Consider the following 10,860-nt stretch of genomic DNA (forward strand, 5'->3'; position numbering starts at 1 on the left):
TGCTAAGGTAATTTGGACCCTAGCAACAAGATAGCTGCTAAAACTCCAAACTGGAGAGCTGCTTAACAAAAAATAACGTGTAATAATGTATTAAACCCAGTGTCGGACTGGCCCAGGATACCAGGAAAACTCCCGGGGGGCCCAGGTGTCAGTGGGCCCTCCTGCTCCTTAGCATTTGGCCTGTTTCATGGCCATTCCCTATTTCTGAGTGGGAACAAATAGGAGAAATAGATGGAAGAATAGATGCTAGTGCAGGGGTGGGCAAACTACGGCCCGCGGGCCACATCCGGCCCCTTTGCCTATTTAATCCGGCCCGCCAACGACGCCAAGTCTCATCACGCGAGACTTGGTGTCATTGGCATGCCGGAATTAAAGAGAGAAGGGGGCCCGCCCTGGCCCGGTCCGGCCTGGGGGTGAGTAAATGTGGCCCGTGAGCCAAAAAGTTTGCCCACCCCTGTGCTAGTGTGTAAATAAAAGATACTGGGAGAATAAAGCGGTTGGGTGAGGAAGGGGGAAAATAGTTTGGATAGTTGGCCTATCGGCTAAGGTTTTCTGGGGGGCCCCTGGGGTCCCAGTCTGACACTGGTCACAATAACATGACGGGGAGGTAGAATTAGGGTCTGATTTGCTTTCAAGGTTTGAAAATGATCCCATCAACCCCACAATGGGACGTATGAAAGTGATGGGTCCGACTGTATCGGTGCTGTAACTACATTTTCTGCTTTATTTTGAGTGCAATCTCCCCCCCCCCACACACATTTTGTAGCTTTTTGTATTTCTGCACTATTCACTATTATTCAGCCCAGGAATAGTATTTAGAGAGCATTATATCCCCCCGAGAATACGCTTTCCATTTTAAACAGGATTATATTGAAAGATTCAAAGAGTTGGCAACTTTTGAGCTTCTAATGGATTTGTAATGGGAAGTCGTGCTCTGAACTGAGAAAGCGAAACGCGTTTCTGAGCTGGGGAAAAGGGAGGCGATTGGAAAGATACAATTTGGGCCCATATCTGTCAGTAGCACGGGGGTTCTAGGCAGGGTCGGACTGGGCCGGTGGGAAACCCAGAAGCCCCGACCCAATAGCCTATGATTAAGTGCCCCATGTCGGCAGGAAATGCGTAAGGCTACCATTTTTTGCACATTGTAAGGGGAGTTGGAAACTCTAATTGTTTATTAAATAAGGGGAGATTCACCTTTACGTTAACTTTTAGAATGTCCTGTTCTGAGCGACTTTTCAACTGGTCTTGAACCCAGCTTTTTGGGTTTGGCCGAACCCCCGAATCCATCCCAAGGGATTCTGCCGAATACTGAACCGAATCCAAATCCTAAATGAGACAATGTTTTCACATCCCTGTTCACACAGACATTTAACCCTTCCATATTCGGATGGTGCAGCCAGGACCGTAAATAAAGTTCCAGTTATTGGGTAAGAACCTCCGGCGCCAGTTGATTCATTATATCTGAGAGTTGCTGTTCCACTACACCTTTCCTCCCCCAACACGTGGGGCCCTGCCCAGCCTGAGTTTAACAGCTGCATGGAAGTCATGCTGGAGAATATAGCATATTATATACAATACAGCAATTCCCTTTAGTTATCAGGTTACACAAACATAAGTGCTTTTCGACTGAACCCCAAGTGCCATATTTGCCCCTTTCCAGCATTATTAAGGTTCCCCCATTTGCACAGCATTATTATCATCTGAAGCTTTAGCTGCCTTACCTATTATTATTATTATTATTATTATTAACATGTAGTTATCAAGCACCAAACATATCCTGCAGCGCTGCACAATAAGTGGGTGTATCTGCTAAACATACAGATTTACACACTAAGCAACCAATAACCAATACAAATAAGCTTTATCAGAAAGGTCTGTGTAAATACAGCCTTAAGCACTCACAGAAACACTGCACTGAGTCCTCCATCAAAAGAAACACAGGATTTCTTGTCTCCTTTTTTGTGAACTTGTTCTTAGGGTGTCAGACTTCCTCTCTCAGATACATCCTTCATTCCTGGGGCCAGAGTCTGTGCTTCCCCCTCCCATAAGAATTCATAGCCTCCCCCCCAATTAGGAATGTGTAATCTGAGTTGCCAACTGCAAAAGCTGCAGCAGGAAGCTACTGAGACCAAGCTAAAATGGCAGCTTCTATCTTAAACAAATGGAGGGAGCGTCTATGGCTGTTACTCAGGTAGGTAAAGCTTTCTGCAGAATAAATATAAGGTTCTAGGTGACACTAATGTGGTGAATCTATTGGAAGTAAAATGCCAAAATGACTTTCCTTCTCTTTTAATTAACATTTATTAACTTAGGTTCGGAGTCGATCTCTGTTGCTGAAGCCTGTTCCAGTAGGTTCCAAGTCGATCTCTCTTGCTGAAGCCTGTTCCAGTAGGTTCCGAGTCGATCTCTCTTGCTGAAGCCTATTCCAGTAGGTTCGGAGTCGATCTCTGTTGCTGAAGCCTGTTCCAGTAGGTCGGTCGGTTCCAAGTCGATCTCTCTTGCTGAAGTCTGTTCCAGTAGGTTCCGAGTCGATCTCTCTTGCTGAAGCCTGTTCCAGTAGGTTCCGAGTCGATCTCTCTTGCTGAAGCCTGTTCCAGTAGGTTCCGAGTCGATCTCTCTTGCTGAAGCCTATTCCAGCAGGTTCCGAGTCGATCTCTCTTGCTGAAGCCTGTTTCAGTAGGTTCCGAGTCGATCTCTCTTGCTGAAGCCTGTTCCAGTAGGTTCCGAGTCGATCTCTCTTGCTGAAGCCTGTTCCAGTAGGTTCCGAGTCGATCTCTCTTGCTGAAGCCTGTTCCAGTAGGTTCTGAGTCGATCTCTCTTGCTGAAGCCTGTTCCAGTAGGTTCCGAGTTGATCTCTGTTGCTGAAGCCTGTTCCAGTAGGTTCCGAGTCGATCTCTCTTGCTGAAGCCTGTTCCAGTAGGTTCCGAGTCGATCTCTCTTGCTGAAGCCTCCTACCGTTCTACAGCTGCAGCCTGTGCCGGCCCCCTCCTACCGCTCTACAGCTGCAGCCTGTGCCGGCCCCTCCTACCGCTCCCCAGCTGCAGCCTGTGCCGGCCCCTCCTACCGCTCCCCAGCTGCAGCCCCCACTGGCCTCCTCCTACCGCTCCCCAGCTGCAGCCTGTGCCGGCCCCCTCCTACCGCTCCCCCCATCTGTGTACCTGGGATCTCCATACTCTCATTTTGCACAGTTCGATTAACCTACTGTTGCCTCCTTATGTCTTCCCTTGTGCAGAATGGGAATCTGGATCTGCTGATCCCGTGACTCCCCATTCTTTACACACAAAGGATAATCCTTTAAAGTGAGCCTGTTGTTTGGACGTTATGGGAGTCTTGTCTTTGTCGGAGCTGATCAGCGTCTTGTGCGGCACCGCGTCTGGTACGTCCTCTGCTGGAGGCTGAAAGAGGAAAGATTTGATGAGAATTAGTTGGCCCCATCCTGAACCTCCCCCACCATGGACCTCCCCCACTATGGACCTCCCCCACCATGGACCTCCCCCACTATGGACCTCCCCCACCATGGACCTCCCCCAACATGGACCTCCCCCACTATGGACCTCCCCCACCATGGACCTCCCCCACTATGGACCTCCCCCACCATGGACCTCCCCCACCATGGACCTCCCCCACCATGGACCTCCCCCACCATGGACCTCTCGAGGAGGTGCTTTCTCCACATAGACCAAGACCACACATCATCATTTCTCCGTGGGAGTCATTCCCTGTGGTCTGATCAGTGATATCAATGTAACTAAAATAACCAAGATCGAGTTAGAAATGACTTACTAGTATCAAGGGAGAATCTATTTCTCTTGCCTCCAGGGCGTCCCAATTAATGGATGCAAAGAACGGATGATCCTTTATGGAGGCGACAAAGTTCATCCTTGCGACACGATTGTCACAGGTTAGCTATGAAATAAGAAAAGGGCAATTAATATTATAAAGAGTAAAGTAAAAGAGCTGACTTACCCTTTAAACCCCAGAGCTACAAACACTTGTGGCCTAACGAAGCCGCATTATACTCACCTTCTGGATAATGTCCCTGAGGTCAGAATCCAGGCCGTCTATACCTTCTCTCGCCCCTGGATCTTCTATGTATATGGATGTCAGCTTAGTGGCCAAATAAAACAGCATTACTCCGAGTGAGTAATAATCCGCAGAGCAATCGTACACCTCCCGGCGGGTTACCTGCAAATGCACCAATGGGAGAAGCTTATTCACCCGACAGTTTATAGTTTATTTAAATGAATAATATATTTTTCAGGTTTATATTAGTATTGTAGATTCCTTACTCCTTTCCTGATATATATATATATTGCTATTAAAACATAATAATAAGTAGAATAATAAGAGAAAATGGTCCCTTACCTCAGGAGCCGTGTACCCCCTTGTTCCCGCTCGGCCTTTGGCCAATCCATAGAGAGTCTGTACAGCGAGGCCGAAATCCGCTATTTTGATGTGACCGCTGCCATCAAGCAGAATATTTCCCAGTTTCAGGTCCCTGTAAGGAAAGAAGGTAAGTTCTGTGAGTCCTACTGACTGTAAGTTATATGGGCAGTAAACACATGGCACTGGGTCAGCATTCCCAGGTTTATAAAATCCCCCAGGGCCAATCCCTAAACACACAACCCCATTGGGCAGAGGATTCCCACAGCACTATAGGGTAGGTATAGGAGTCCCAGCTGCCAATCAGGGGACAGTACTACTCACCGATGGATAATCAGCCGAGAATGCAGGAAATTCAGGCCGCAGATAACTTCTGCCGCTATGAACCTAATGAAGGGAAAACAGTTGGTTAGAATGAAATTCAGTATTTATATGCGACAGTCACCATTAATGCTTAGTTACCTACCTGATCTGCTCGATATCCATGGAGTTCCCATTCAGGCAGAGATCTAATAAGGTCCCTCCGGCTGCATATTCCATCACAAAGTAAATGCTGTCCTGTTAGAGAAGAGAGAGACCAGGGGACGGGGGTTACAATACAGGAATGGGATAGAGAGTATGGGCAGTGCAACTCTATGGTTGGGTGGGGAGATCATCCAAAGTATCAAGGCCTTCCTAATAAATAATATTGTAACAGCTACAGGCATCTGAACTGGGTACGGCCCTGCTACTCGCACTATCTATCTGTCTGTCTGTCTGTCTGTCTGTCTGTCTATCTGTCTGTCTGTCTATCTGTCTGTCTGTCTGTCTATCTATCTGTCTGTCTGTCTGTCTGTCTGTCTGTCTGTCTGTCTATCTATCTGTCTGTCTGTCTGTCTATCTATCTATCTATCTATCTATCTGTCTGTCTGTCTGTCTATCTATCTATCATCTATCTATCTATCTATCTATCTATCTATCTATCTGTCTGTCTGTCTGCCTGTCGATCTATCTATCTATCTATCTATCATCTATCTATCTGTCTGTCTGTCTGTCTGTCTGTCTATCTATCTATCATCTATCTATCTAGCTATCTCTCTGTCTATCTGTATATCTATCTATCTATCTATCTATCTCTCTGACTGTCTATCTATCTATCTATCTATCTATCTATCATCTATCTATCTGTCTGTCTGTCTGTCTATCATCTATCTATCTATCTATCTAGCTATCTCTCTGTCTGTCTGTCTATCTATCTATCTATCTATCATCTATCTATCTGTCTGTCTGTCAATCTATCTATCTATCATCTATCTAGCTATCTCTCTGTCTGTCTGTCTATCTATCTATCTATCATCTATCTATCCATCTATCTATCTATCTGTCTGTCTATCTATCTATCATCTATCTATCTAGCTATCTCTCTGTCTATCTGTATATCTATCTATCTATCTATCTCTCTGACTGTCTATCTATCTATCTATCTATCATCTATCTATCTGTCTGTCTGTCTGTCTATCATCTATCTATCTATCTAGCTATCTCTCTGTCTGTCTGTCTATCTATCTATCTATCTATCTATCTATCATCTATCTATCTGTCTGTCTGTCTGTCTATCATCTATCTATCTATCTATCTATCTAGCTATCTCTCTGTCTGTCTGTCTGTCTATCTATCTATCTATCATCTATCTATCTATCTATCTATCTATCTGTCTGTCTGTCTGTCTGTCTGTCTGTCTGTCTATCTATCTATCATCTATCTATCTATCTATCTATCTATCAATATGTATATATTCTATCTATAAATATGTATATCTCTTAGCTCTTAGGGGATCTAGGGAAGGTTCTATAGGGAGGAGAAGACAATATTAGAGACAAATGATGTTGGTACCTCAGTCTGAAAAGAGCCAAACGCTCGAGTGAGGAACACACAGTCCTGGGCTAATTCCAGTATCTTCTTCTCAATCTTGGCGCTGCCCGTGTGGTTCAACAGTGGCCTCTTCTTGATTCGTTTCACTGCTACCCACTGTCCTGTGAGAAGGTCTCGTGCCAGGAGGACCTGAAGGAGATAGGAAGGAGATAATGGTAGGTTACAGGGACACCTACCTAGTTCCAGCACTGGCTAAAGAGACAGTAGTTTGGGCTTGTTTGGGCCAGAAGTTCTCCCACTCATACAGTGTCATTTATTTACCCCCTTCTGGACTTTATAATTTTATCCCTGAGATATTCTGTGACCTGAATGACCCACTTTAACCCCCTGCACCTACACGGGGACGTATCATTTACTGGTAATCTTAATAGGTACTTTATTCACTATATATTATAATATCCCTCGGGGGCTTATAATATCCCTATATGTTACAATAGGGGGTACTTTATTCACTATATATTATAACATCCCTCGGGGGCTTATAATATCACTATATGTTACAATAGGGGGTACTTTATTCACTATATATTATAAGGAACTCCTCGGGGGCTTATAATATCCCTATATGTTACAATAGGGGGAACTTTATTCACTATATATTATAAGGAACTCCTCGGGGACTTATAATATCCCTATATGTTTCAATAGGGGGTACTTTATTCACTATATATTATAAGGAACCCCTCGGGGGCTTATAATATCCCTATATGTTACAATAGGGGGCACTTTATTCACTATATATTATAAGGAACTCCTCGGGGGCTTATAATATCCCTATATGTTACAATAGGGGGCACTTTATTCACTATATATTATAAGGAACTCCTCGGGGGCTTATAATATCCCTATATGTTACAATAGGGGGCACTTTATTCACTATATATTATAAGGAACCCCTCGGGGGCTTATAATATCCCTATATGTTACAATAGGGGGTACTTTATTCACTATATATTATAAGGAACTCCTCGGGGGCTTATAATATCCCTATATGTTACAATAGGGGGTACTTTATTCACTATATATTATAAGGAACTCCTCGGGGGCTTATAATATCCCTATATGTTACAATAGGGGGTACTTTATTCACTATATATTATAAGGAATTCCTCGGGGGCTTATAATATCCCTATATGTTACAATAGGGGGCACTTTATTCACTATATATTATAAGGAACTCCTCGGGGGCTTATAATATCCCTATATGTTACAATAGGGGGTACTTTATTCACTATATATTATAAGGAACCCCTCGGGGGCTTATAATATCCCTATATGTTACAATAGGGGGCACTTTATTCACTATATATTATAAGGAATTCCTCGGGGGCTTATAATATCCCTATATGTTACAATAGGGGGCACTTTATTCACTATATATTATAAGGAACTCCTCGGGGGCTTATAATATCCCTATATGTTACAATAGGGGGCACTTTATTCACTATATATTATAAGGAACTCCTCGGGGGCTTATAATATCCCTATATGTTACAATAGGGGGTACTTTATTCACTATATATTATAAGGAACCCCTCGGGGGCTTATAATATCCCTATATGTTACAATAGGGGGCACTTTATGCACTATATATTATAAGGAACTCCTCGGGGGCTTATAATATCCCTATATGTTACAATAGGGGGCACTTTATTCACTATATATTATAAAGAACTCCTCGGGGGCTTATAATATCCCTATATGTTACAATAGGGGGCACTTTATTCACTATATATTATAAAGAACTCCTCGGGGGCTTATAATATCCCTATATGTTACAATAGGGGGCACTTTAGTCACTATATATTATAAGGAACTCATCGGGGGCTTATAATATCCCTATATGTTACAATAGGGGGCACTTTAGTCACTATATATTATAAGGAACTCCTCGGGGGCTTATAATATCCCTATATGTTACAATAGGGGGTACTTTATTCACTATATATTATAAGGAACCCCTCGGGGGCTTATAATATCCCTATATGTTACAATAGGGGGCACTTTATTCACTATATATTATAAGGAACCCCTCGGGGGCTTATAATATCCCTATATGTTACAATAGGGGGCACTTTATTCACTATATATTATAAGGAACTCATCGGGGGCTTATAATATCCCTATATGTTACAATAGGGGGCACTTTATTCACTATATATTATAAGGAACTCCTCGGGGGCTTATAATATCCCTATATGTTACAATAGGGGGCACTTTATTCACTATATATTATAAGGAACTCATCGGGGGCTTATAATATCCCTATATGTTACAATAGGGGGCACTTTATTCACTATATATTATAAGGAACTCCTCGGGGGCTTATAATATCCCTATATGTTACAATAGGGGGCACTTTATTCACTATATATTATAAGGAACCCCTCGGGGGCTTATAATATCCCTATATGTTACAATAGGGGGCACTTTATTCACTATATATTATAAGGAACTCCTCGGGGGCTTATAATATCCCTATATGTTACAATAGGGGGTACTTTATTCACTATATATTATAAGGAACTCCTCGGGGGCTTATAATATCCCTATATGTTACAATAGGGGGTACTTTATTCACTATATATTATAAGGAACCCCTCGGGGGCTTATAATATCCCTATATGTTACAATAGGGGGCACTTTATTCACTATATATTATAAGGAACCCCTCGGGGGCTTATAATATCCCTATATGTTACAATTTACACATAACGAACCTTTCCAAATGATCCTTTTCCGAGTACTTTATGGAAACTGAATCTGCCGAGGGATAATGTCCGGTCAACAGGGATCGGAAGTTCGACTTCTGAACCTGAATAAAAAGATAAGTATTAGAAAGTACCAATAGAACTGGAACTCCCCCCCCCAACAACAACCAGATAGCAAAGGAAGCTGGAAAGGGGCAAAATTTGAAGGCGAATGAATATTAAAATTCAATAAATTTAAATTGTAGACCAATTAGCGACATAAAAGCCAATGCAGAGAAGCTTTGCAGCGACAAACCCCAATGAAATCTAAAACTGAAGGTAAATCCCACTTCCCCCAAAGGCTAATTAGCTGATTAATGATTCACTGTAACTGTTTATATGAGCAGCTTATTATAGAGTCCCATCAGCTGTTTGTATTGCCCCATGTAAGTAAGTCGTTCTGGCCTGGGCCCGGAACTTGATGGTCTTTTTTCAACCCAATTCAACTATATGTGAATGTATTTATAGATCAGCCGTTCTATAGAGTTTTCCCATTGGGGAGTGAGCGGCAGTTAAACGGCATTGGACGTTATTTGCCTGAGTGTAACCCAAAATGTACCCTGACTCTCTGTAGGGTGGGAAGGATAATAGGTAAGTTATCTATGGAACATTCTGGAATTTATCCAGTTTAACTCCAACTTACTCGGTCCCGGTTGGGGGGTTTCTATACCCTCAGCACTGGGTATTGTGCTTTTGAGCCGTTTAATAGGTATTTCTTCATTATCCTCTTCTGTTCTTGGGCGCTTCAATCCTTCCTTGGGTACAGAAACCTCCTTTTTCTCCAGCTCCAAACACGGTTCAACCAATGGGCTCGCCTGGGCAATCTCTTGCAGCTCGGGCATCGCCATGTTTGGTTCCGTTTGTGTTGGGCTGGGGGCAGCAAAGTAGGTTCTGCTCTTCTTTATGGAGATGCCGTGTCCCTCGGAGCTTTCCTCTCGCTCTCGCTTTCTAGGTGCGACCATCTTCTCCTTCTGGTCATCACTTTTTTTCTCTGATTTTTTCCGTGTAGATAAAGTGAATGTAGCCTTTAGCTTTCTGTGAAAGTTTCTAAGGGCTGCAAAAAATCGGGCTTTAAAGCCCAATTTCTTGCTTGAACTCATCTTAGTCTGTCAGAGTTAGAGAAATGCTAACACTCCTCCTCCTCTGATAGCACTGAGCACACTGAGCCTGCACCAACTGTCACCGACTCTGTTGATGACATCACAATGCCTGTGCTTTGGTTGAGCTGTGATGTCACACAGCAGCTGTGAGCTCAGTTCCGCTTGTGGAACAGTAGAACCTTCCGCTCAGCTGGTACCTATTATCCTCAGTTCCATTTGCCCAGTGAAATAACAGACAAACCGAGTAGTAAATAAAAGTCTTATAAAGAAAACAAAATCAGCACAAAAACGAGAATTAAACTTCAAATTTCATATTGTTATATTCGCCATTAGATTTTTATTGCATTGGGAATTTTAAAGTTTTTAGCAAATCTGTCCCGTTTTGCTTCGCCAAAAAATTCGTCAAACCGCTACAAAATGGTGAAAAATTTGTGCAATGCGGCTACCGGCCGACTTTTGCGATTTTTTTTTAGCCGCAGCTTTTTTGACGCGACCACTAGCGATGAGCGAATCTGTTCCGTATCGATTCGCCCCAAAAAATTAGAGACAAATGGCGAAAAATTCACGAAACGCAAAAAAAATTGTTGCGCCATCAAAATAATGACGCACTCATAAAAAAACACACACGCAGCGATTTTTTTGGACACGTGTCATTTTTCGTGTTTCGAGAATTTTGGGGCGTTTCACGATTTTTTGTGCGAAGCAACACGGACATT

The 10,860-nt window shown here is 43.0% G+C and overlaps 1 protein-coding gene across 1 annotated transcript; it reads right to left on the reverse strand.

The window, feature by feature from the left end:
• Positions 1 to 2,282: 2,282 nt before the first annotated feature.
• On the reverse strand, positions 2,283 to 10,164 carry LOC116410894 (protein kinase C theta type-like). Its single transcript, XM_031902452.1, has 9 exons — positions 9,688 to 10,164; positions 9,015 to 9,109; positions 6,256 to 6,423; positions 4,850 to 4,941; positions 4,708 to 4,770; positions 4,366 to 4,498; positions 4,024 to 4,185; positions 3,784 to 3,906; positions 2,283 to 3,395 (listed from the first exon to the last, which is right to left on the reverse strand). The coding sequence occupies exons 1-9, from the start codon at positions 10,142 to 10,144 to the stop codon at positions 3,213 to 3,215; spliced, it is 1,476 nt and encodes a 491-aa protein (XP_031758312.1). The 5' UTR covers positions 10,145 to 10,164; the 3' UTR covers positions 2,283 to 3,212.
• Between the last annotated feature and the right edge of the window lie 696 nt (positions 10,165 to 10,860).

The sequence above is a fragment of the Xenopus tropicalis genome, chromosome 5 (genome assembly GCF_000004195.4).
Source record: "Xenopus tropicalis strain Nigerian chromosome 5, UCB_Xtro_10.0, whole genome shotgun sequence".
Lineage (NCBI taxonomy): Eukaryota > Metazoa > Chordata > Amphibia > Anura > Pipidae > Xenopus > Xenopus tropicalis.

What these genes read in the sequence shown, in the direction of transcription:
- LOC116410894 (XM_031902452.1), bottom strand. Translation starts at nt 10,144, where the DNA reads ATGAGTTCAAGCAAGAAATTGGGCTTTAAAGCCCGATTTTTTGCAGCC. An exon ending in GAAAAGGATCATTTGGAAAG is followed by an intron (nt 6,424 to 9,014) that starts GTTCGTTATGTG and finishes TATCTCCTTCAG; the next exon opens with GTCCTCCTGGCACGAGACCT. An exon ending in ATGGATATCGAGCAGATCAG is followed by an intron (nt 4,771 to 4,849) that starts GTAGGTAACTAA and finishes TCCCTTCATTAG; the next exon opens with GTTCATAGCGGCAGAAGTTA.